At 43.0% G+C, this 27,192-nt stretch overlaps 1 protein-coding gene and 1 pseudogene across 2 annotated transcripts; one reads left to right on the plus strand and one right to left on the minus strand.

The window, feature by feature from the left end:
- Positions 1-241: 241 nt before the first annotated feature.
- LOC147184565 (ATPase SWSAP1-like) lies at positions 242-1,742 on the minus strand. The gene is made up of 2 exons (XM_086068640.1): positions 1,266-1,742; positions 242-899 (listed from the first exon to the last, which is right to left on the minus strand). The coding sequence occupies exons 1-2, from the start codon at positions 1,533-1,535 to the stop codon at positions 354-356; spliced, it is 816 nt and encodes a 271-aa protein (XP_085924766.1). The 5' UTR covers positions 1,536-1,742; the 3' UTR covers positions 242-353.
- LOC147184566 (uncharacterized) lies at positions 1,645-24,095 on the plus strand (annotated as a pseudogene). The gene is made up of 2 exons (XR_015094075.1): positions 1,645-2,075; positions 22,557-24,095. The product of XR_015094075.1 is annotated as an uncharacterized LOC147184566 (transcript).
- Positions 24,096-27,192: the final 3,097 nt, after the last annotated feature.

Consider the following 27,192-nt stretch of genomic DNA (forward strand, 5'->3'; position numbering starts at 1 on the left):
AAAACCTGATTGTGTATTGTGTGTGTGTTCATAATTTATTGTAACCTCTCAGATGAAAAACAAACTCATAAACTATTCAAATGTAGCATCCTTCACTTTAACGACTAATTTACCGAGGTTATCATCTGATATCTTGATAAAAAATAAAATAAATCTAAAACCAATGTGGAAAGGCGAGCTCAAGTTTAATTTAAATATTAAACTCGAGTCTCCTCCAATGAATGAATGACTCAATCAATGATTTAATTTAATGATTTATTTACTAATTACAAAATTCCAATGAGATGACGTTGCTACTCTGAACAATTGAACATAAAAAAGCAGCAATTAATCCCTATTTGTTGCAAATGCGTTCAAACTAACTGAAACGCCATGAAACCATCAGGATACATTAACAACTCCCACTCCTGTGCTGAACTTGGCCTGTCCTCAGTGCCTGTGGTGCAAGGGTCAAGGGTGATGCCAGTTCCAGAAAAGTAAACGTGCCACACCTCCTTTAGCCCAGCTGCTGCAGCTTTGTAGCTTCCGTCTTTGTCCAGAGTACATCGGACTTGAAAGTAGCGGTCAAATGCGTCAAGAAGTTGATCCGAGACACCCGAGGATTCTCCACTTGGCTCTTTTGGCTTATAAGAGGCGATGACGCGACAGGGGGCGGGGCTCGATGTCTGCTGTTCAAGGAGGCCCGAGAGAAAAGTCGCCGTGTCGCACAACAACGCTGAGAGGTGTGCAGCGCAGGACTGCTCCATGTGGATGTCACCTGCAGGTCCACACAGAAAGTCCTCCAGTCTGTCCACGATGATCAGTGATGGAGGGATGGGAAATGTGCTTGTTGACTCATGAAGGCCTGCCACTTGTTGGAGCAACTCCTCCAATGTCCTCGCATAGCAGAATTGGATTTTCTTACCAAAAAAAGGGGAAACGTAGGAAGGAATTAGCAACAGTTGAACAGCTGACAATCAAATAAACATTATCATTTGTGTAAAGGCAGGATTTTTTTTTTGATTGGGGTCAAGGGTTCATAAAGTTTGTGGCTTGTTATGTGCTGTCAAAATGAAAAAGTAGGCCTACTGTGCTTTTTTCCCTTCAATTTAATAAAGCTCAGTTTGTTTATTTTGGTAATTTCAGCTTTTTATACATAAGGACAGGGATCTAATCGGTACTTACGCTTTTAGTATTTCTTTTTACACAAGACATACAACGTACTTCTTGTTACAGAGCGTGGGTGGGTAGGCCTACTTGTCTTTATTTATTTTTTCATATCGTACCTTCAGACTTTCCGGGCTCACACTTGGAACACGTTTCTGCAAAGACACCGGCAGGCTTTGGATTTGCGTTTGAGCAAAGAACACCACCCTTATGCTCATCTGACAGGCAGCTGTGACAGCCGCTAGGAGCAACATGGAGCGTCCGAGATTTTGCTCTCCAACGATTAGGACGCAGCGTTCTGCCGGTGCTGGAGGAGTAACACTGAGGTCCTTCTTTGAGTCCGTCTGTGACATAAAGTTAGTGAACATATGTGTTAAAACGTCTGCCATGACCGAAGTTTTAGTACAACGGCGGTGTGACGTTTCCCCGCGTCTGTTAACATGCAGCACATTGGCGCTCTTGTCATTGTGGTCCGGGTAGCAACAACCACTTCTTTTTTTCCCACTTTTTTTGGTTGTGGACTGGGCTGTAATTTTCGTGAATGTTGTCTATATAAAATGAGATTCAAGAGCGTGCTAGATGTAGAAAAAAAAGGTTTAAATCCGAACATGGTGAAAAAGAAACAGCAACGTTTTGTCTTTGATACTTCTGGTTAAGAGCCCGCACGTAAAATTCCGGTTGTTAACATTTTAGGACAAGCGTCAGGTTGTGTATTCATGTGTCAGCGTTCACCTACAACATCACAATGTTGAAAGATTTGGTAAAGAAGCGACTGATTGTGGCCGCCGACGAAATCTTCGGACTGTTTGAAACGGCGATCGTGTCGTACAAGGAGCTACAAGGAGCAACTTGTCGTGCGAGAGAGGTGACCGAGCGACACCGACAAGTGTAAGCTGTTTGCAAGACTCAAGTTGTAATACGCATGGAAGGTCTGTTCACTAAACTTTCACTTAACATTTACAGACGTTCATAATGGTGTGGGAAAAAACTACACTGATTGACTGTATGCACACAGCACCTCGCCGCATCCGATGTAATGATGCACCGAAATTTCCGGTGGCCGGGAAACTTTAGCTGTATGTCTAATCTGTACGAAATGGAGGAGTAAGATGGCCGCCCCGTGGCTTCAACGGCTTGCACGGGCGTGTAAGGGCTATCGGTTATCCAATAATGTATACAGGTCAGTGAATGTAACCCACTCCAATTATCAACCACTTTGACATCCTACAGATAGACCAGATAATAAAGATTTGTTTTGATTTTGTTGTTGTTGTTGTTGTTGAAACATGACTGTTTTGTTTTGGCAAACTCAAAATGTGTTACTGGTTTTCTTTGAAGCAGAGATACCAATAAAAATCAGCTTCATGGTGCTTTACACAATTTTTACATGTATTTGTCCATGTTAGCGTTATAGTAGGACTCAAAAGTATATTTGTATTCAAGTTAATTTTGCAAACAATTATCGGCTTACTTATCAGTTATTGACATCGACACTTTCTAAATTATTGGTTTATCGGTATCGGTTGAAAATAGCATTATCATACATCCCTATGTTTAACATTTAGTCTTCATATTTTGACTATTTAAAACATAGCCCGAGGCAGATGATATATTCGAGACAGGTAGGTCACCTAGCCAACAATCTTGAGCTAACCTTTCTGTTGTGTCCCTGTGAACATTTTACATACAAAATAAATTACTTTTGAATTTCACATAAAGCGTAAAGTGAGCACCAAGTGGAAGTATACAGAGCCACGTACACGTTTGTCACACACATGCTGTTGAATGGCAACAGTGTTTGCTAACAAGTTTAGCTAACTGAAGTTAACTAATATGCAAGATTTGTGATTGGCATTGAATGGTGAGCGCGTTAGTTTGCCGTGAATGTCCCTGGTTTTCTGTGAATGCTTGTACATTTACAAGTGATTATGAATAACACAAATGTGCACATTTAGGCCACTGCGTGGTCGCAAAGTGCAAGCCGTCTCGTCGAGACCATTTAGCGGCCGGTTAGCATCACAATGTCGCGTCAACGAGGTGGTGAGTTGCCAGTCACGGCAAATTGACCACCGTGGATTGTATCTTGACAAAACATTACCGCTTCAGTATTATCCAACCACTGTCTGCTTTATCATCTGACTTCTTGTAAGAAAATAACCTCCACACGACAAATGTTGCTCCCACTTTAGGCATTAAACTATGGCACATCTCTAATTAAAAGGATAGGAAGGAAGGCTAAATCAAAATGTTAAACTTAATCTTTCACGTTTGCAGTTGGGTCACACACCGTTGGGACCAATCCATTAAATGAGTTGCAAATCCAGCTCTGAACAGGCTTTCATTAACAAAACAGTGCTTCAAGAAATGCTGTCGGTACACGTCCTTCAAAAATAAAATTAATCCACTGTCTTCTCAAAGACTTGGGCGAAGGAAGCAACCACTTTTTCCTGATTGTTGTTTCCCCTCTCCACGGAGCGTTTGCGAGCAGGGGGGCATGAGGAGGAGCAGCCAGCTTCTCAAATTTCTCAAACTTTTACCAGAGGCGGTGCCACTAACCAGAGGGGACGGGGTCGAGTGCACTTCCGTGTCTTGTTGACGTCACCAAGTCACGGAAGTTTAATCTGCCCGTTTGAAGCACACATTTTAGAGATGAGAAAGATAAAGAAGTCGCGGACGGACTAAAGTGCATTTTCATACTATGGGTACTTTAAAGGTTATTTAGTAAGGTAATTATTAATTCTATGATAATTTGGAGTTTAAAAATCTCTGACTTGTGTTGAGCCAAAAGAGGGACGGCCTTGTCACCCCCTTGTGACGGACACGCCCCGCAACTTTAAAACGTGAATTGTGGATCGTGAATGCTTGGGCGAACGCAAAAGCGGCATCATTTCTGAGGACACGACGAGACTGACTCTAACAATGAGACGGCGTGTTTGATGGAGAACTTGACCAGTTGTTTGTTTCTGATACAGAAGATCATGAGCAGGGGCGTGCACAGAGATTTTGGGGGGCAAGTGCTCCGGGGGAAAAAAGGGCACTTTTGTGCACAAGGAATATACCTTACTGACAATTCCTAGATGAGGTCACAAGTCAAGATGGCCGTCAATTTGCTGAACAAATTTGCTCATTGAAAAGCGTTGGACTTTGGATTGTTGTAATTTGATTTGTGAGGATTATTTTGATTTCAAAATGTAATGAGATGTTGTTTGTATGATAGTCACAGAAAAAAGCATTGCAATCTGCCGTTTGTTTTCACCGTATAAAGGAAGCATTTGCATTGTGTTGCATTTGGGACATATCAGAAATGCCCGGATGTTCGGAAATGTCAATAGAAGTTTTTAAATAAACATTACATACACATAATAATAATTACTAATACCTCACTCCAAACCCAATTCCCCAAAAGTTGGGACATTATACAAATTGTCAATAAAAACTGAATGCAATTATGTGGAAGTGGAAGTATTGAAATGGCCAGCCTGCAGTCCACTTCTTTCACTTCTAGAGCACATTTGGCGCATCATAAAGGGGAAGGTGCAACAAAGAAAGCCCATTGAGAGACGCGTGTTAGACAAGAATGGGATAGCATTCCTATTTCTAAACTTGAGAAACTTGTCTCCTCGATCCCCAGAAGTTTGCAGACTGTTGTAAGAAGAAGAGGGGATGCCTCACAGTGGTGAAAATGGCCTTGTCCAAACTTTTTGAGATTTGTTGACACCATGGAATTTAAAATCAACATAGTTTTGCCTTAAAATGATACATTTCCTCAGTTTAAACTTTTGACCTGTTCTCTATGTTCTATTCTGAATAAAATATTACAATTTGACACTTCCACATAATTGCATTCAGTTTTTATTCACAATTTGTATAGTGTCCCAACTTTTTGGGAATTGGGTTTGTAGTTTTAATAACAGCCTATTAGGGCAACATGATTGCAAGACTTGTAGCATAGAAGTAACTTACAGTTATTGTTTGTACTAAATAATAGCTTCATGCCTGCTGATTTTAGTAGAAACTACTTGAAAAAAGATTTTTCAATACAATTAACCTTAAGGAGCAAATCAATATTAAATGGGATCTTAAAAAGGTGCTATACTCTAGTTAACATGACTCTCTCTCTCTGGCCTTGACTCTGATTCTGACCTTTCATCTTCATGCATCTTTGATTTCATCCAAGAGAGCAGAGAGATGCTTCCCTTGACTGCTTGCTGTAGTTCCTTTTCTTTTCCTCTTTTCAGCCGCTCCTTTCTAGGCATTATGCTACAATTACTAAATAAATCAACCAATTGTAACCAAACAGACCAATGACATGAGAATGAATAAAACTAACTGTTGTCATTACAAGAAAGCAAAAGGTTTTTTTCACAAGAAATTGACAATTCCAAACATCCGGGCATTTCTGGTATTTCCACAATGCAACTCAATGCAAATGCTTCGATCAACAATGACGTATTGGATTGTTTTTGCCTGTGACTACTAGCATAATAGAAACCAGACACAAACAACAGTTCATCACATTTTCAAGTCAAATGAATCGCCACAAATCAAATTACAATGATCCAAAGTCCAATGCTTTTCAATGCACGGATCACAGAGAGCTTCCTTTCACCGTCATGAGTCTTACTAGGTGGTGGTTATCACGTTGTCTATTATTGAATTAGCATATAGCATTTTAAACTAAGTGGCTAATATCCGCTATTTTGTGCTCAGTTGTGCTGTATGAGACATGCTACTTCATAACAAAATGATTATAGGTAGGGAATAGAGGGCAAACAAACAATACAATTTCACTGGATTCATAACACAGTTACCTGGCTGGGGTGGAGCAGCAGGGGAAGGAGATGCGTGTGTGTGTGTCAACCGTGGATAATTAGCGTTTACGTGACAAAGGAAGCAAGCAAGCGAGATAGCTAGGTTTGGTTTCCAAAAGGCACTTTTTCGAGCGAGGGCAGAGGCGTAAGGGTGTGAGCACCACTACCTGTGCACGCCAGTAATCATGAGGACTATGACTGATTTGTGGATTAGGATTAAAAGCAACGTGAGTACATTGTTATATACTTCAAGTACAACTGAACTCACTGTTTACATTGTTATTTCAACCGAACTCAGTTTTGTTCCGTTAGTTGCCTTTTTTTAAAACATGCGCTAGCACTAGCATATGTTTTAGCATAATAGCACGCTACCTGTATGTTTGACCGTGCATGCGCCCAATAGTGCGGTGCGCCTTATGTGTGTGTTAAACACAGAAATAGCACCAGTAACTGTGACTGTGCCTTATAATACGGTGCGCCTTATGGTTATGAAAATACGGTACAAACAAAATGAGTGAAGACATTTAAAGAATCGTTAAACACAGGATATGATGGTAAAGTATCGACTGTGCCAATACATGGTGGTCACATGAGGTACGCTTTGAAAGTATAGGAGCTGTATTTTTTTGACATGGAGAGGACAGCACGACCACTCACTAAACCCCAAGACACTTTTTTTTGGGGGGGGGGGGGTGGGGGCACATAATCAGTAGTGTTCCTTTTAATCAGTGGGTGTTGTTAGAGTAGACAATATTAAGTATTGTACTCTTTGCGTGTTCAATTAACTGAATGGTGAGATCCAAGGGAAGAAGTCCCTTTGCAAAGGTATTTATTAATTACCAGAAGCTTCTGATCACACAATTGAAGTCACCCAAGCAGTGCTCTGTTCAAATGTGTCTCTTCTCTCCAGCCCACATCATTATTTATTCAAAAGAGGGTTCATAAAAAAGTCAGCCCACAACACACCTGGTTACAACTGAATGAATACAAGAGAATCCGTTCCCATGGGTATAAATCAGATTAGAAAAAATACAATAATAATAAGCCTGACTCCCTTCCGACACAGCAGAATCCCGGCCCTCCCATTAGATAACGAATGAATAGACAGACCCGTTGCTCTTTCTCATGAAAGTAACATAGATAAGAATATATTTCTAATCATTCAGCCATACTGAGTTAACATAATCTAAAACGGCTAAAATATAATTTAAAACTGAAAAACAATGTTAATAATTTAACAATCCCTCATTTGAGCTCATAAGAGCTCAACACATTAAAACATTTTTTTCAATGGTTGTGTGGTAAAATAATTATCCTTAAAACATCCCTTTAGCAGAAGAGGAGGTAGTTTAGCAATCATATGACATTAAAAAACAATTTGATACATTTAAAAGATTTTTAGTGGAATAAGCATAGCATATGTGAGGCTTAACATAAAATGTTGTTCATTAAAAAGTGTCGCAATGTATCGGCAGACGAATATGTGTTCTTTGAAGCCATCTTGTGATGAAGTTTTGTTGAATGAAAAAAGTGACGCAATAGTTCTTTCTTCTTTAAGAATCTGGGGTAGACTACCCAAATTCTTCGATTTGTCACGAGATTATTCTGCCCGAAAAATTTGACTGTTCGTGAAATGATTGCCCAAGAAAAGGCACTTGACTTGATCCGTTGACTGATGTCCTCATACGGTGTCGAATGTTGTCGAAACGGCCGCTCCAGAACGATCACTGGGTCAGCTGACGTGGCTCCAGGTCGGAGGTGATAAGATTGATGATCATCAGTTGATGAGATAGCCGAGCCTGGCACGTCTCCTTTCCAGTTGTGGAATTTCTCCATCCTTCTTTCTGTCCAGCGAACTGCACAAGATTTCCTCTCCGACCCCCTGGGGCCGTTCTCCTGAGTGCAGAAAATTTTCATTTTTAGTTTCTCATAAACTCACATAAATTTTATTTGGAGGAAAATACCCTGATAGTTTTTGTTAGTTGGGATTAGTAAATGTTATTTGGTTAAGATCCGTAAGTCCTGTGCTGTTGGAACAGGAAAAGATCTATTTTTGTGACATTAAAATAGAGCCCAGCCTTTGATTGAGGTGAATGACATTCGCTCATTCATTAATATAAGACAGTTTTTATAAATATTTATTTTTCAAATAGGTTTTGTTCAATAATAGGTAATTTTTTACCATGACTAAATTTGTTCTAAATTTGCATAACTGTGCCTTTCATATCTCTTATTCTCTTCCCAGAATCCCATGACCGGCCGAATCCTGGCATGCTGGGAAAAACTCACATATATTCATATTATCTATACTCTTTTGCAAACACTGGGCTCCAAACATTACATTTTTCAAATGTGATTCTGAGATAAAAGATATAATATAATATAATTACCTTCATTCGGCGAATATGCATTATTGTCCTTGCTTGCTTCAGACTTACTTTGCGATCGATTTCCTCTGGTAGATTTCTTCATATTCAAACTGTGGATTATCACTTTCAAACTCATCCTGTCAATTGGAGTGTAGGCCGATACCCCACAACCTTTTTAATTTCGTTTTTAAATTTGATTTAAATTTTCTAACTCGTCTACATTAGTTAATTTCTTAAACATAAACTCCCTCATTTGACAAAGATCCACTGATTTTTTCAAACACGTCAAGATAAAGGGAGGACAAAATAGAGACCTCATAACTCAAAAAACGTCATAAATAACTCAACCCTCTAAATCAGGCTATGAGATAAACAAAAGAGCTACAAAACACTATAAAACTGAGCATAAGCAGATACAACTTAAGACACTAATATATGATGACTTTGGGGCCATAAAAATAGAGGTAACCATATTAATCTAATTCTCCTAGAGTCCCGAAAATTATTTAAACTGCCAATCAACCTCACCTCTTTTACAGATTAGTGGGGCTGAGGATAAAATCACACAAAATTTACAAATATCTACCATTTCCTAGATTTAATCAAACTAAAAATCATCTTCAAACTGCTAATCTTTCACATATTAGCGGGGCTCATAAAAAACACAGCACACAAAATATTTCTGGGATTTATAAATCACAGTGCTGTTAAAAAAAAAAAAATCTAATATAGCCATCAAACTCTTAGTTAGTCTTTTACTTGTTACTACTCATTTTATTCTATTATTTATTTTATACTATAGCTGCAGCTGGACGAAGTCCAAAAAAGTTCCTCACGGGGAAAATAAAAATATATCGTATCATATCATATTAATAAAATTCCCATTGTACCAATTCAGAAACTGATTCTCCCAAAAATATAGGCAAAAATTTAGTAGGCTATAGATTGAAATAAATTTTCTCAATCCCTCATTTCAAATTCACATATGTCGTTTCCAATTTTCTGAAACATCTTGCTATAGATCACAGTTCCCCACTCAACACATTAAAAATGCCCCGCATACTCCGTGCAGCATTTTACTGAACAAGGATCACATCTCATTCCGACCACCAACTTTCTCAGTCCAGACCCCCAGCAAAAGGCAGGACGGCAGCTGTTGTCAATGTTCAGTCCTGGCCAGCAGGGCGGCTGCTGTGGCAGCAATGTTCAGAGCAGGCATTTAGATTTCCTCTGGATGCAAAACAGCCATAGGGGAGAAGTCACTATAATGAGGCGTATACACAGTCACTGGGCATTGAGGAATTTGAACATCATGTTTTTCTTAGGCACAGGACGAGAAGACTGTTGCTCTGCGGCTTTTGACCTTTGATCTCTGCCACATCCATTCAGACGCAGTCTGCAATGTGGATCCGATGACACACAGTCTTTCTGAGAGCTCACCTGATCAAAAAAAAATGCACACTCGTTGATACAATGCATTAAAAATGCCAGACTGAGGATATGGGATCATAGCAAGACAGTTCACTCCCTGCTTTCTCAAAAATGTTTCGTAAAAAACACAGCCTCTTTATTCATTTCTTTTTTCTTTTTCTTTTTTCAATACCCCTTCAAATAGCTACTAGCCATACAACGTATCAGCAGCTGGGGCGCATCCCGTTCGCAGTTTGTAATCAGTGAAGGCCATCAAACCCTCATCTGCCTTGGAACTCAAACATCAGTTTCTGAAATGACACACTCAGAGAAAAAACAAATATTAAAAATCATTATCAACATGTCAATTTCAAAAACATTCATAACTCCTTATTCAACTATCTTACTTCCAGCCACAGCTATACAGATGTAGGCATAATTATATCAACTCAACATAGCTCAAACAAAATGCCATTATTTTATCATTACTCTTTATTCATTTGTCCCGAAAAGGGAAAGTTAACAAATTAACCATCGTCATCAATCATTAAAGTGTAAAGATTTATTAGCTCAGTCACTAAAAAAAAATAAAAAAAATAAAAAATAAAACACTAATTTAATAGTCTTCTACAAAAACTCAACAATATCTTTCAAATACTATTACTTATTTTATATTGTTTATCATTCCTCTCTTACCATTTTGACAAAGAAAAAGTCCCATTACGAGGACACATTATGCTCACAGCGCACAGCCCAGCCCCCACCTTTTTTTTTTCTAACCTAAAAACGGGGGGGGGGGGGGGGGGAACTTAACATTATAAATCGCAAAACCTATTTTATCACATTCCCATTAATAAAACAAACGCCACTATCACAACAGTCTCATCTCACACAAAAACAACACCAAACTTAGTTAAAAATATTGAAAAAAAACAAACAAAGTCCCCATATGCATATTTCTCACTCCCAAACCCCCACCTTTCAAAAGCCAGGTCACACACTCAAAAGCATACGCACACACTCTTCAGTCATTATAAAATAATAAACGGTGTTATTCTATCAATCCGTTGTCTACAAATCTCATAGCATTCAAACCGCAGTTTTATACGGTGATTTCAGTAAACGGGTTAACTTCGAACAAACCACCCGTAAACTGCCCCAAAAATGCTGGAGTCATTTTAGCATCAAATTCAGCCTTTTTCCATTACCAACAAAGAAAATACAAAATTCTGACATACCATTTTGTCCAGCGAAAGCTTTTTATACAATCGATCCATAGTTCGTTTTTCCATTGTTCATCGACGCTTTTATTTTTCCGCTGAACCGGAAGCGCATTCAGGACAAACCATTCTGTATCCGGGTCGAAATCGCCTCCATTTTGTTTATAGGCTATTTTACTTTCGGTTTCTATCATACGCAAATAGTATTAATATTTATCAATACAGTGACGTCTCACTTTTAGTATTAATAGTTCAATATGTTAACACATATGGCCACACACCAGACAGACATAAGAATTACGTGACCTCTCGTTTATACACAGCGGTTACCCAATCCCGCTGAGCTAAACTGTTCTCCATATATTGCAAAATTTCTGCAAGGCGCTCATTTTCTTAAGAAATTGTCACGCACTAACGAACTCAACCGTGGAACAAAAGGAATTCAAACGGGAATCCTGACCTCAAAACTACATATTGTAGAAGCGCCAACAAAATAAAAGTTTCACGTAATCTCTCGATTGCAAATACAGTGATACAAAATCCAATCATCGCTGTAATCAACCTGGACCCCTCAATACTGTTCAATTTCAAACAGGCGCTTTTTTAAATAAAAGACATATTACGTGTACGAGAACTTTCACACCAAGAGCCATGAACAATTATGTTACTTGTCCTCAAATCCGGTCAAAACTGCTAAAAAAGGCAGAAGCGCAATACTATAATCTACAGGCTGCACTTCAAAATGCACCGCCCCACGACGTGTTTAGTTCCTTATCGTCGGAATTATCACAACTCTCTAACGACATCAAACTATAACTTGTTCACACAGATCTCATTTAAAATTTAGACAATTTGGAAGACGAAAAACCAGCTGCAGCGGACCAGACAGACAGAACCTCTCTACGTGGATAACAGTCTCCACTTACCGTACTTTATTTATTTAGGCCTAGAAGTTCCGCCCGTCCTTGAACGCCGCATCTAGCTCCACGTCAAAATACCACCATCCATTCGATTCAACGGAGGAGACCATTCGTTATAATTCAGCGTCGGCGGTCACCATTTGTTAGAGTAGACAATATTAAGTATTGTACTCTTTGCGTGTTCAATTAACTGAATGGTGAGATCCAAGTGAAGAAGTCCCTTTGCAAAGGTATTTATTAATTACCAGAAGCTTCTGATCACACAATTGAAGTCACCCAAGCAGTGCTCTGTTCAAATGTGTCTCTTCTCTCCAGCCCACATCATTATTTATTCAAAAGAGGGTTCATAAAAAAGTCAGCCCACAACACACCTGGTTACAACTGAATGAATACAAGAGAATCCGTTCCCATGGGTATAAATCAGATTAGAAAAAATACAATAATAATAAGCCTGACTCCCTTCCGACACAGCAGAATCCCGGCCCTCCCATTAGATAACGAATGAATAGACAGACCCGTTGCTCTTTCTCATGAAAGTAACATAGATAAGAATATATTTCTATTCATTCAGCCATACTGAGTTAACATAATCTAAAACGGCTAAAATATAATTTAAAACTGAAAAACAATGTTAATAACTTAACAGTGTTTCGGCCTTTCAACACTAGACACCCTCATCAAAGGTGGCCAGCTACAGGGTTATCACGTCTGTTTGTGTCTTATACCTAATCATAAGAGTTACCTGGTTTTAAAAGGTGGGGTGGGATGGTGTTAGTGAGCGGATAGTACCGCCGCTCTTTTGAGCATAGTCAGGATCCTTCTGCTTTGTCCATATCCACCTGTTGCTTCAGAGACTGATCTTATTGTCTGCCGCAGAGCCTGTCCATGAATCCCAAGGAGCTTCAACAGGCTAATCGTGGAAGAAGCCACAAACCCTCTGCATCCCACTTCAGCCGGATAGACTTTTGTATTCCATCCTTGCTGCTGAGCGTCTGCGGCCAGGCCTGTGAAGCGCGGGTTCTTGCGCTTCTGGGCCTCTTGCGTTGCATTCTCCCATGAGACAGTGACATCTATGATGAACCCCGTCTTCAGTGAAAATGACCAGAGTACCATGTCTGGCCGTAAAGTGGTAGCTACAATCTCGGATGGGAAGATTAACTGTTGGCCAATATTGACAAGTAGCTTCCAATCTCTGGCCATAGCTAGTTGTCTACCTTCTGGTTTAGCAGAGGGATGGTTGGGCTTTTTCTGTCCTTCTCGGATGAATGGTGGTGCTATGATAGAATTAGTCTTTCTCAGGGGCAGGGAGTTGATGGTATTTTTCTTGCTCTCAATAGCTGCTGCCAGACTCTTAAGGGCCTGATTGTGCCTCCAGGTGTAGTGGCCTTGTGTGAGGCTGGTCCTACAACCGGTCAGGATGTGTTGCAGAGTTGCTGGAGTTGAGCAGGGGGCGCAGGTTGGGTCCTCACCATACCACTCGTGGAGTTTTTTTTGGAGATGGGAACACATCATAAGTTGCTCTGATGATGAAGCTGATGTAGCCTCAGGGCCAATTTAGCTTGCACTGGATGGTGACCATTTTCGTCCAGTTACCAGGGGTGATTCAACATTACTGATGGTCTGGTCTCTAGAATCCTTCAAGGTCATCTGGAGTTTTAGGGCACACTCACACTAGGGCCATTGTAACGTGCCCAAGCACGCTTTCTGCTGAAGTCCGGATTCTATAGGTAGTATGAGCGCAATCAATCTGCGTCTGAGTACGGTTCGGATCCCCAGTTTGGCACGATTGGGAGAGGTGGGCCAGAAAACGGCACATGCGCACAGCTGCAGCGAGTAGTCGCAACGAGAAATGTAACCGACCATAACCATACGTACGTACGTGCGACATATATAGCGAGCGACCATTCGGGCAGCACGCCTGACTGTGAAACGGCGCCTCACACAGTCTATCAATGCAGAAATCTGGGAGAGTTGACTATTTAGCAGAGAAGTGACAAAAAAAACATTAACGTTAATGCAACCGTGTTGTCGAGTTCGCTCTCCATAGCGCTGAGCCGTCTATACAACAGTCCCCCCTATGATGACGTCTTCTTCTTGCGTGAATCAACGTGATTGTCACACCGCGGTGAGGTTGTCCTGTCATTTCCTGTTTTATTTTGAAAATTCTGACTCCTCTCGTTTCAGGTCACTTGCCCTTCCTCGTGTGGTGTCAGTGTCAACCCTGATTCCTGATTGTGTCCACCTGTTTCCCATTACCCTCTTGTGTTAAATGGTCTGCGTCTCCCCTGTCTTGTGCCTAAGTGTTTTCGTCAGAGCCACTAAAGCCAGTTACCGTCCACAGCCTTGTTGCCCTGTCCCTTGATAGAACTTTGGTTTGTAATTTTGAATAGCCACAGTATTGTTTTAGTTAAGAAGTGATTTAGTTTTGATTGTAGTTTAGACTTCCTCCCTTTTGGAGCGCCTTTAGTTTAACCTTGAATAGCTTTTGTTTTTTCCCTCTCAATGAGGAGCTTTTGTTTTGTTTAATAAAAGCTGCTTCAGCCTCAACCTCTATCTCTGCGTCTGGGTTCTAAAACTACCACGTTGTGTCAGAACACTTAGGCCAGTATGGACCCAGCAGAGAGGGAGCAAATTGCCGCAGCAATGCGAGCTCAGGAAGCCCGTCTCTCCCAGCAAAAGGAGTTTCAGACAGCCATGGCAGCGCGAATAGTCCTGCTCACAGCACAGTTACAGGACGTTCAGGATCGCACCAATAGCCCTCCTGCCGTGCCAGAGACCCAATCAGCCATGCCAATTCCGCCCGTGCCGTATACCGGGTCGGGGATCAAGCTAGCCTCCCCTGAGCGATTCTCTGGGGAGCCAAGACAATGCAAGGCATTTTTGACTGACTGTGACATTCATTTTGAGTACTCCCCCCAGGCCTTTCCCACAGATCGATCCCGGGTGGCTTTTATGATTTCCCACCTGACTGGGAGAGCCAGAACCTGGGCCACGGCAGAGTGGGCCCGCAGTTCCCCACTCTGCGGCTCCGTCACGGAATTCCGAGCTGCTCTTCAGAGGGTCTTTGATCCAGCCTGTTCCGACCGGGAAAAGGCCCGGCAGCTAAGCAGCCTGATACAAGGAAAGGACTCCGTGAGCGACTATGCCATCCGCTTCCGCACTCTCGCGGCAGAGAGTGGCTGGAACTCCACGGCTCTCTATGACGTCTTCCTCAAGGGCCTGGCGACGTCCATCCAAGAGCTGCTCATCTCAGTCGATCTGCCACCGGATTTGGACTCCCTCATCGCCCTTGCCATACGGACTGATCATCGGCTGCAGGAGGTGACGCAGAGCCGGGCAAGGACGATGGAGGGACCCCCGCTCTTCCAAGCACCAGGTGTGTCAGCTCCTCTCGGTTCTTCGGCAGTTCAGCGCCAACCCGTTCCCTTGGGGCGAGAGGAGGAGCCCATGTAACTGGGCAGAGCGCGGCTTTCGCTGGAGGAGAGACTGCGCCGAAAGCTGGAAGGTCTGTGCTTTTACTGCGGTAACCGAGATCATCTCGTGGCCGCCTGCCCAGCCAAAAGGACCCAAACGGTGAGTCAAGTTACGACTCCAGTGTCGGTTCCACGAAAACTCACACCAGTAAGAATCATTCACCGCACCACTCCCACAGACCTCCATGCCCTGATAGATTCTGGGGCTGATGAGAGCCTGATAGACTGGGGGCTTGTGAGACATTTTGGAGCCAAGACTGAGCCACTAATTAAGCCCATTAAGGCTAGGGCACTAAATGGAAGTGAGTTATTCACCATTACACACATCACAGAACCCATCCAGCTCCAAGTTGGAAAACATAAGGAGCACCTAGTTTTTCATGTGTTTCAGTCTTCTTCACAGACTCTGGTCCTAGGACACCCATGGTTGTGTGAACACAACCCCCATGTAAACTGGTTGACTGGCGAAGTTCTGGGATGGGGGAAGAATTGTGTGAGCCATGGGGTTGGTTCGCCAATTCGAGAAGTGGACATCACGACTGTTAATCACATTTCTGTTAATTCCTTCACAGACTCTGAATACCCAAATTTGAGCATCGTCCCTTCTTGCTACCATCACCTCCAGGAGATTTTCAACAAGACCAAAGCCATGTCGCTCCCACCCCATCGTGCCTATGACTGTGCCATAGAGCTGATTCCAGGTTCCACCATTCCCAAGGGACGCCTATATTCTGTTTCAGGACCAGAGAAGGCGGCCCTGAAGGAATACATCGAGACTTCCCTGAAGGCTGGACTGATTCGTCCTTCCTCATCACCAGCGGGAGCAGGTTTCTTTTTTGTGGGGAAAAAGGATGGTTCCTTACGGCCTTGTATAGACTATAGCCTCCTTAATGACATTACAATAAAGAACCGCTACCCCCTTCCTCTCATGTCTTCCGTGTTTGAAAATCTTCAACAAGCTACGATCTTTACCAAATTGGATTTGCGCAATGCCTACCATCTCATTAGGATCCGGGAGGGGGATGAATGGAAAACCGGGTTTAATACACCTCGTGGCCATTACGAGTACCTAGTCATGCCCTTCGGTCTCACTAATGCTCCTGCGGTTTTCCAGGCCATGATTAATGACGTGTTGAGAGACTTTCTGGACCAGTTTGTGTATGTTTATTTAGACGACATACTTATATACTCGTCAGATCTAGCCACACATCAAATCCATGTTTCCAAGGTTCTTCAAAGACTGCTTGAGAACAAACTATATGTCAAGGCAGAGAAAAGTGTTTTTCATGCCAAAACCGTCTCCTTCCTGGGCTTTGTCATAGCCCCTAGGAAGGTACAGATGGATCTGGCTAAAACTAGTGCCATGAGGGAGTGGCCCACACCTTATAGCCGCAAGAAGGTTCAGCAATTCCTCGGGTTTGCCAACTTTTACAGACGCTTCATCAGAGGGTTCAGCGCAATAGCTGCCCCTCTGCATGCCCTCACCTCCCCTCTGGTGAGGTTCAGCTGGTCACCGGAGGCAGAAGCCGCATTTCAAGCACTCAAACAACGCTTTGTCACAGCACCAATCCTCACAATGCCAGATCCACAGCGGCAATTTGTTGTAGAAGTGGACGCGTCCAATGAGGGGATCGGAGCTGTCCTGTCTCAGCGTGAAGAGAAGGATGGAAAGATGCATCCCTGCGCCTTCTTGTCGCGACGACTATCCAAGGCTGAACGAAACTATGATGTTGGGGACAGAGAGCTTCTGGCTGTCAAGATTGCTTTGGAAGAATGGAAGCACTGGCTTGAGGGGGCGAAGCATCCGTTTGTGGTCTGGACCGATCACAAGAACCTGGAGTACATACGCAAAGCCAAGAGACTTAACCCACGGCAGGCCAGGTGGGCGCTGTTCTTTAACCGTTTTTCCTTCTCTCTCACTTACAGGCCGGGGTCTCGTAACGTCAAGCCCGACGGCCTGTCCCGTCTCTATGAGCCCGAGCCTGCAGCTAAGGAATCAGAGACCATCCTTTCGCCGAACTGTGTGGTTGGAGCCGTGACATGGCAAATCGAGAGGGATGTTAAACAAGCCAACGGTGAGGCAACTCCACCAAATGGATGCCCGCTTAATAGACTATTTGCCCCAGTGCAGCTGCGCCCACAGGTGATCCATTGGGCCCACACCTCGCTTCTTTCCTGTCATCCGGGAGTCCGACGGACAATGTGCGCCATCTCCCGGCGATTCTGGTGGCCTTCCATGGAGCCGGAGGTCCGGGAGTACATCGAGGCCTGCTCGGTATGTGCCCGAAATAAGACATCCACCAGATCGCGCATGGGCCTGCTGCAGCCTCTTCCCATTCCTTCCAGACCATGGGCAGAAATATCCCTGGATTTTGTCACAGGACTCCCCATCTCCCGATGTAAAACCACAGTTCTCACTGTAGTCGAGGTCATGATTAACCACGTCTTTCGAGTTCCTGGGTTCCCTAGAGACATTGTGTCGGACCGAGGGCCCCAGTTTGTGTCTCGTTTCTGAAGGGAGTTTTGCCGCTTAATCGGCGCCAAAGCCAGCCTAACCTCAGGGTACCACCCTGAGGCTAATGGCCAGTCTGAACGCCTCAACCAACAGTTAGAAACCGGTCTACGGTGCCTTGTCTCCCAGAATCCTGCAACGTGGAGCAAACACCTGGTCTGGGTTGAGCTTGCCCATAACTCCCTGCCTACCTCTGCCACAGGACTCACCCCATTCAAATGCGTTTTTGGCTACGATCCCCCCTTTTTTGCTAACCTGGAGTCTGAGGCCTCTGTTCCTTCTGCCCATGCCTTGGTCCGTCGCTGCCATCGCATCTGGGCAGCCGCTCGGCAGATACTGGAGCGCCAGAGGGACAGAGGCAAGCGAGCAGCTGATCGGAAGAGGAGACCTGCTCCAGCATACCAGCCGGGGGATAAAGTGTGGCTGTCCTCCAAAAACCTTCACTTGAAGGTGCCATGCCAAAAGTTGGCACCACGGTTTGTGGGCCCGTACCCCATCTCCAAGGTGATCAACCCGGCCGCTGTCCGTCTTCGCCTGCCTCGGTCCCTTCGTGTTCACCCAACGTTCCACGTTAGCCAAGTCAAGCCAGTCAGGGAGAGTTCCCTGGTTCCGGCTCCTTCGCCCCCGCCGCCTCCTGTGATTGTGGATGGGGGTCCCGTCTACAAAGTGAAGCGACTGCTGGCCGTCCGCAATCGGGGCCGGGGCAAGCAGTTCTTGGTGGACTGGGAGGGGTATGGGCCCGAGGAGAGACAGTGGGTTCCTTCCCGCTTCATTATGGATGACTCTCTAATTGAGGACTTCTATAGGGATCATCCTGACCAGCCTGGGCCGTCAGGAGTCGGCCCTAGAGGGAGGGGTACTGTCACACCGCGGTGAGGTTGTCCTGTCATTTCCTGTTTTATTTTGAAAATTCTGACTCCTCTCGTTTCAGGTCACTTGCCCTTCCTCGTGTGGTGTCAGTGTCAACCCTGATTCCTGATTGTGTCCACCTGTTTCCCATTAGCCTCATGTGTTAAATGGTCTGCGTCTCCCCTGTCTTGTGCCTAAGTGTTTTCGTCAGAGCCACTAAAGCCAGTTACCGTCCACAGCCTTGTTGCCCTGTCCCTTGAGAGAACTTTGTAATTTTGAATAGCCACAGTATTGTTTTAGTTAAGAAGTGATTTTGTTTTGATTGTAGTTTAGACTTCCTCCCTTTTGGAGCGCCTTTAGTGTAACCTTGAATAGCTTTTGTTTTTTCCCTCTCAATGAGGAGCTTTTGTTTTGTTTAATAAAAGCTGCTTCAGCCTCAACCTCTATCTCTGCGTCTGGGTTCTAAAACTACCACGTTGTGTCAGTGATGATGTATATTTCGGATGCGGTTTAGTTAGAGTAATGTGAGTGCGGACCAGAGGGGGACAGGCGAGGGCGGGCAATCAGGCTTCAGTACGGTACGGAAGAAATGGCCATAGTGTGAGTGCGCCCTTACTTTAGTGCACTTGTACTCTTCGGTTAGGCTTGTTATAGGCTGTTCAAGGACCCCTTTGCCGTAGAGGTTGCTGTTAGTCAGACAGCGTGGGACCCCAAGACATTTTTTAATGTATGAGGTCATGGTTCGCTCCATCTTCTCCACAGTTGTTATTGGGACCTCATAGATAGTGAGGGGCTACAATACTCGAGGGAGAAGAACAAATTGTAAGCACCAGAGCTTTCAGTTTTCCTGGCAATAGTGTCTTATTGTTTTCCAGACCGTTGGCGATGTCCTTCCTTAGTTGTTGTATTTGGTCCTTGTCCCTGAGACTTGCATTGTACCACCTGCCTAGGCTTTTTAACGGGTTGCTCAGACACTGTGGATATTGGCCTATTGGGTTATCACCAATGCAGAACTTCACATTTTTAAGTTCTCCCTTGAAAATGTAGATGCTTTGTGACTTATTCGGCTTGATTTTCATCCAGACTCACTTGATGTTCTCCTGCAATTTTGCAAGTAAGTAATCGCCTCGTGCATGCTGCAGTAGTGGTCAGAATGGTTATGTTGTCCATGTATGCTCTGATTGGTGGAAGGCAGATCCCGTTCTTGACTTGCGACTTCCATGGCTTTTGTGAAAGCTAGGGGTGAGATTGTACAGCCTGCCATAATGCCTACTTCTTCACACTGCCATGATATTGTAAAGTCAGCTCTTGTGAAGCACAATTGCAAGTCATCAAAGTGGGCTTTTATTAGTGTAGTGACAGATGATTGAACATGGAAGAAGTTGAAGGATTTTCAGAGGAGGTTATGGGAAACTGATCCAAAAGCATTAGCCAGGTCAAGGAAAGTGACATGGAGGTCTCTTTTGTCTTTCATTGCTGCTTAGATCTGATGCCAGATCATACTGGAATGCTCCGAGCAACCAGAAAATTCAGGAATGCTGGCCTTCTCTACAGATGTATCAATCAGGCAAATCCCTCACCTTTCAGCAAATTTCGCCATTTTGAATCCAAAATAGATCACCTACGTGAATCGTGCATATCCGATGAGAAAATATTTCAGGGGGATTGTGGATAACCAGTGAGTCAGTGCATCAGTGAACTCCGTGTGGAATGGGTACCGATTCATGTTAAATCAAACGGTGCCATGTTCCGAAGCGGGTCTTAAGTGACAGTCCGGGAGTAGATGTGTTGGTAATTTCTTATGGCGCACTTGAACGCAGCAGTGTATGCACAACCAGCGTACTAACGTCACCCACTCGCGCTAGATTTCATTCACGCTATGCTAAAATGCATTTCCGGGTTTGGGATTTGGGTTAATAAGCAAGCAAGGTTTGACAGCCGGCAAGCCAAACGAGAGTGAAGCTTCGCGGTTCTTAGCATGCTTTTCTTGAGGGTGGTGCCCCACACCTTTGTGGACTTCTTTGTACTGAGCTGAGCGGCGGCTGGGAAGCCCCACCATCGGCTCGCCATATGCGGGTAGCACCGCCGCGACGCCTGCCTCTCCTCGGCGCGGACCACACGCGGACATAGCAGATGTCCGTCTTCACCCACTGATTTGAATCATGTCATAAGGTGTGTGGCTTTACCATCGTTACAATATATTACTTATACCATATTTATAATTTCAGGGGTAACGATAAAACTGCTAAATCTTGTGGCCAACCTGTAGCACTAGCAAACATTAAGTGCCGTGTCTGATACAGTTTACATTGAGTTTGCTTCTGAGTCCCAATTATTCTCTTCATTGTCATTCATGTCCTCTTCCAACTGTCATTTTTTGCAAGATTTCACTCAAGTTGGGATCGAATTCATTGCGCTACAACTGTGTGTGTGTGTGCCTTTGTCTTTGCTATATTGTGGGGCCCATACACGCATGTTTTCCCCAGGTTTAACTACCATTGTGGGGACTGACTTGAAATTGTGGGACATTTTGGTGGTCCCCACAAGTTCAAACCTCTTTTTGAGGGTCAAGACTAGGTTTTGGAGTTTAAGTTTGAATTGGGTTATAGTTGAGGTGTTAGGGTAAGGAATGAGGGTAGGCAATATTTTTTGATGGTTGGGGTTAGGGGAAGGGGCTAGGAAATGCATCATGTCAATGAGATCTCTCCACGATGATACAAAGACAAGTGTAGGTGTGTGTGTTTGTGTGTGTGCACTGTGGCATGCCGCTGATTTGTGAACTTGGGGGATAAGAGCCCTTAAAAAGAAAAACGCAGCTGACGGTCTTGAAACCGCACTGTATTTGAGATCGCAATTTCGTTCTCAAAACGATATATCGTTCAGCCCTACTTTCATCCCTTGGCCATGCCTTAGGTATTATTCCCTTCTGCCGCACTACCCTCATGAGCCCCCAAAGAGCGCAGAATATCTGGTGCGTTCTTGTAGAGCTTATATGGTACTCTATTCGGACCAGGGGCTGATGCTGATTCGTGCGCGGCGTACTATGTTCTCTACTTCCTTCCATTTTGGAAGGTCAGTATCCGGCTTGAACTCAGGAGGTTGAATAGGCGGGATGTGTCGTTTGGGCCTTTTTTCGTCACAGTAGACCTTTTGTAGATGTTATTCCAGTTCCTGCTTTGGAGTTTTTAGGGTTCCGCTTTTTTCGTCAGTGAAGAGGTAATTCACAAACATGAAGGGTTTTTGTAGAACCGTGTTCTTGTGTGTTCCTTCCTCTTACGACGTTCCCTCAAGTTCTCATTTTTTGCAACGTTGTCAACCGGTATTTGATGTCCCCCCCTGGAGCAGCCTTCCTCCACTGCTTTCTTAGCTGCCTTCTCTCTCTCTTTATAGCGAGTCATGAGTCTGTGTGCAATGTATGGAATCTGTCAGTCTGTATATTTTTTTGAGGCTTCGCTTTATAAAGCACTTGATGCAAATGCGGAAACATTTCCCGTGGTGACGGGCCGATGTTACGTTAGATTTAATTATAACGTCCAATATTTAAAGTGGCTCTGGTTGCCTTTGGTAACAGGGTACGCAGGATTGATTAATTGTCATGGCAGATGTTTTAGGAGTCAACATGGGTCTGAGAAGAGTTGAATGTCTACTCCTGTAGTGTTAACTCTGCTTAGTGAGTTAAAGACGTACTCTCTCCCAGTGTGAACTATTTTCACGCTATCTTAAAAGTGCTGATTTAATTCTGGAAAGTGTGGAGCTATATAAACTCTGAAAAACTGTTACAATCAACTCGGTGAGTGTCACTGGTGTTTTTGCTGGGAAGTAACAAAATTGACTTCTGTCCTTCAGGCATCCAGCAGCTGGTAGGCCGTCAAGAACTTCCCCCTGAGCCGCAGGGGGAGAGCTCCATTTTGGGGCAAAAGTCTCCACAAACCACCCATGTTAAAATGGAAGAAAAGGATCCAACGCCCCCCTTCATCAAAGAGGAAGCTGCAGCGTCACAGTTCCTCTATGTTGAAGAGGAAGAGGCTGAAGTGGGGACGTTTCCACTGACTGGTGTTTCTGTGGTGAGTGAAGACCACCAAGACAAACCACCCGAGTGGTCGCAGCTTCATCATGACAGCCCAAGAGGAGACCACTGTGGAGGACCACCACGAGACGGCATCATCGCTCCACTGTCTGACAGTGATGACATGGAAGAACATTTGAGGAGCGACACAGACTGTGAAGGTGACAACAAGCAGTTGAAATGCTCTGAAAAGCAGAACATTGGCTACGAGAAAATTACACAAATGCAGAAAAAGGTTTTCCCTGCTCAATATGTGGTAAAAGTTGGACAAACAAATCAGTATTGCAGCAACATATGAGAACACATACAAGAGAAAAACCCTCTAGTTGCTGAGTTTGTGTTAAGAAATTCTCTACAAAGCATGTTATGGTCACGCACATGGAAACACACACAGAAGACAAACCCTTTAGTTGCTCAGTTTGTGGTAAGAAATTCTCTCATACGCATGTCATGGTCTCACACACAGGAGAGAAACCGTTTAGTTGCTCAGTTTGTGGTAGGAGATTCTCTTGAAAGCAAGATATGATCATGACCTTTGAGACCCCCCCAAAGTCAAGTTTGTTACATTTCAACTTCTGAGTGAAATGTTTTTCCCCCTGTAAATCTAAATCTTTTTTGACGGATTTGCACAAAATTTACTCAGCTACAAGATGACATACAGTCAAACTATTTTAACATATGCCTCATCTGTATGTGTAGAAAAACAAATCTCTTTTGAAGTCTTACATTTTTTTTGCTCCGCAATATTTCTATAGTTCGTACCCATCGCCTCCGGTGCGGCAGCTCAACATTTGCCACTCAGCTAAAGTTCTGGGCCACCGTCAGCCAGTGCGCAGTCTGCCAGCCACAGTAAACGTTGCAGTGCACTCCGCCTCGGACCATTTCAAACCCGCCCGGAAAGAATGTAATAAAGGGAATATCTCCCTGTAAAACAGCCGAATTGCTCACAAAATCAGGATAGCAATAACAATGCCAAACACCATGTATTGTAAAGTGAAACAGCCAGTGTTGACAGTCTACTGTTTAGATTTAGTCATAACTGCTTTAATTTCCTCAGCAAAGCTTGATGAGTGTAATAATGTTACGGAACGTTTGAAGATTCTTCCTTCCTTTTCCCACGTAATTAGCCATCTATTTTGGGGGAGAAAATGTGTTAAATAGGATTATTTTGTAAAGTTGTGTTTGCTTAGTGGGTGCCGGGTTGTCTGGGGCCTACTGTGTTTCCGCCCGGTTGGCCATCTGTCGGTGTGCCAGGTTGTCTGACCTACTATATTTCCACTTCAATCGGCCATGTGTCAATGTGTATTGAGTACTGTCTATCTTGGGACTTAGGGGCGGCACTGGAGAGGGGCGGGGCTTAAGGGCAGCAAAGGAGGAAGAGGAAGGGGAGGGGTTTTTGGGGGGCTGCTATGCTGAAACTATAAGAACGACTACAAGTGGGAGGGGGGACACACTCACAAGGGGAACTACAGCGTTTTGACTGTAATTTGTCTGTATCCAGAAATTTCTGTAAAATAAATCCTTCGAAGGACCTGTTCACCGATCTCCAGTCTGTATTCAGAAAATCAACATTACGAACACGCGGAAAACTTAAGGATCATTTTCTAACACCAGTTAATCAAAGCACATCCTCAAAGCCAATCTTTCCTTTTGCACCATTCTTTGTGAAAAGTACGAATAATTATTTGTCCCTTACTTTGCTAAAGATCCGGTAGCTAAGGCGTTGGTCTCCCATCCTTCAAAAGATGACGTTTTTCCTCAAAAGAAAGCCGTGAAAATAGTTTTATATTCTCCAGAGTGGCGTCATCTTACCAACTTGCTGTGCACTAAGTGTGTTTTGAATGGACTCCAGGTGGCGGAGTGGTACCGTCACTTGTCTACGATGCAGGTTGGCGTGGGTTCGCTTCCCCGCTTAGGAGGCCATGTTTGTATGTGTGCGTGTTTGTGTGAGTGCAAAAAAAAAAGTGTTTTGAATTCACGAATGCACTGTGCCAACGTACGTTAGCATAGGAATAATACAGCGACGTAAAAATACTGCGTAACGATCTATTTGCGTAAAGGACTTTTCTACTGGTAAACTGACTACGCATGCACGAACACACATCGCTACGCGGACAGAGCTGGGAAAAGCATAGTAGCGGTGTGCCTTTAGAAGGATACTTTTTTCAGCATTTTTACCTGCAGGCCAGATGAAAAGTCATTTTTAATTGAGGTATGAAAATCACCAAATGTTGTCACTTTTAAACCTATAGGTAGTGTAGGCTTTCTGAAATAAAATAAATAATTAAAATAAATGGGAAAAGCCAAACGGTTTCAACTTTCATTTCAGCCTGGGGCAGGCAGTGCCTACCACACGTCACTTTGTATGTGTGTGTGTGTATATATATATAGGGGGTGTTAGAAAAAATCGCGTTGGCAATATATCGCGATATTACAGCGCGAAATTCTCGAATCGATTCGATATGCGGCCGAATCGATTTTTAAACATCAATTTTTTTATGGGAATATTCAACAAAACGTCTTACTTAAGGTTAGGATTCACACATTAAGCATGGAAGAATGTTATATTAATGGAACATTAAACCTTAATATTTTATTTCAGTGCTGTTCAAACGAACTGCAACCTGTTTGTTAAATGCAGTGGCTCAGTTATAAGCCTGAATTTTCAGATAAATAAATACATTTTCATACAAATCTTACAGTGTACATGTACAAGTGTACTGATGAGTATTTTCTAAATTTGAGTAAAAAAAAAAATCGCAATAATCAATTGATAGATTCGGGCTTATTCAGTATCGAATCGAATCGTGACCTATGAATCGTAATACGAATCGAATCGCCAAGTACTAGGTAATTCACACCCCTAATATATAAATACATATATATATTTTTATATATATATATTTTATTTTATTTTTTTATTACAGGACACCCTCACCTATGTGACCTTTTTTTTCCTCTCCATTTAATGTAGTTTATTGCTTTGAATTTGGTTGATAGCCTTGCTAAATTTATTTGGAATTGCTTGGGAGTAAGCTGGAAAAACGCATCTGGATAAACTTTCGATTTTGGCTAAATAGATTCGGCAGATAATGACTATGTCCTGTTGGAGCCATAAATCAAGTTGGGACTTGCATTGTTTTATTTTGTTCTCTATATTCAGAGTTTGATTCTGCTTCTTATTCTTTGTTATATAAACTCCAGGACATTTTATTTAGCAACACGGAGCATCCGAGATTTTGCTCTTTGAAAACAATTAGGAGGCGGACATTGCATTGTGCCGGTGCTGGAGAAGTCACTCTGAAGTCCTTCGTCGAATCAGTCTGTGACACAAAGTTTGTGAACATATGCGTTAAAACGTCTGCCATGACAGAAGTTTTACTATAAACTAGTGATGTTCAAATGAAAACGGTACCTCGAAGTGAGCGTCGAACTTCCTGAATCACTGACACTGCTTTGGAACTTGTATCATTCTGCAAGTATCACGTGACCGATGACGTTCGAAGCTTCATACGTCACAGTGCGTATTGACGGCCCGAAACGCCTTTGTGGCTGGTGGCCTGGGAAATCACGAACTGGAATGTATGCGGTCCTTTGGCAAAAGGTGCCGTTAAGTTCAATGGTGGTTGTTCTCCTCTGGGTGGTGAAGTGGTACCGTCACTTTCCTTTGGTACAGGTGGCGTGTTCAGGTGGCGTGGGTTTGCTTCCACCTCCTGGGAGATTATAGTGAGTATGGAAAAAAACAAAAAAAATTTTTGGGGTTCTCTATTCAAAGCTACTTATATTAAATGTATAATATTAAGGGTCTCATTTAATTAATAACGACGCAATACCAAGCATGGTGACATTTTATTAATTATATTGCTTGTAACTGTTGCCTCATTATAACTGGGTAAATCTGGTGCTTTTTTTTATTACAGTGGACGACGCATATTTTGAGAGCTGCAAAATTAGAGAGCGTGAAGAGGAGACGCATAAAATCTTCGATAAATAAATAATTCCATGGCCTGCGTCCTTTTTAATTGTTCACACGTACTCAGTTTATAATAAACATCAACATACACACATGTCAATCATATTTTATTTATGAACATACTTTTTTTATTAGCACAGACTTTTGCAAATAATACATGCTCTGTATCTGATTTATTTATACTTTTATTGATGAAAGATGAGTGTGAGTGATTGTTTCACATTTCAATGACATAGGTTGCTCTTATTTGTACCTTTAAGAGAAGATTTGAAGAAGCAGAACTGGGATCACGTATATACAAACGACTTAAATAATGCCTATAATTATTTTATGACCACACTCACACATATATAATATATAATAAATATTGTAAAAAGATTACAATTCATGCACAAAGCAGGAAAAATACTACTCATAAGCCTTGGATGACAAATGGGTTGAAA

This window comes from Leptonotus elevatus, chromosome 1 (assembly GCF_054856555.1).
Source record: "Leptonotus elevatus isolate MCC_2025b chromosome 1, RoL_Lele_1.0, whole genome shotgun sequence".
Taxonomy (NCBI): Eukaryota; Metazoa; Chordata; class Actinopteri; order Syngnathiformes; family Syngnathidae; genus Leptonotus; species Leptonotus elevatus.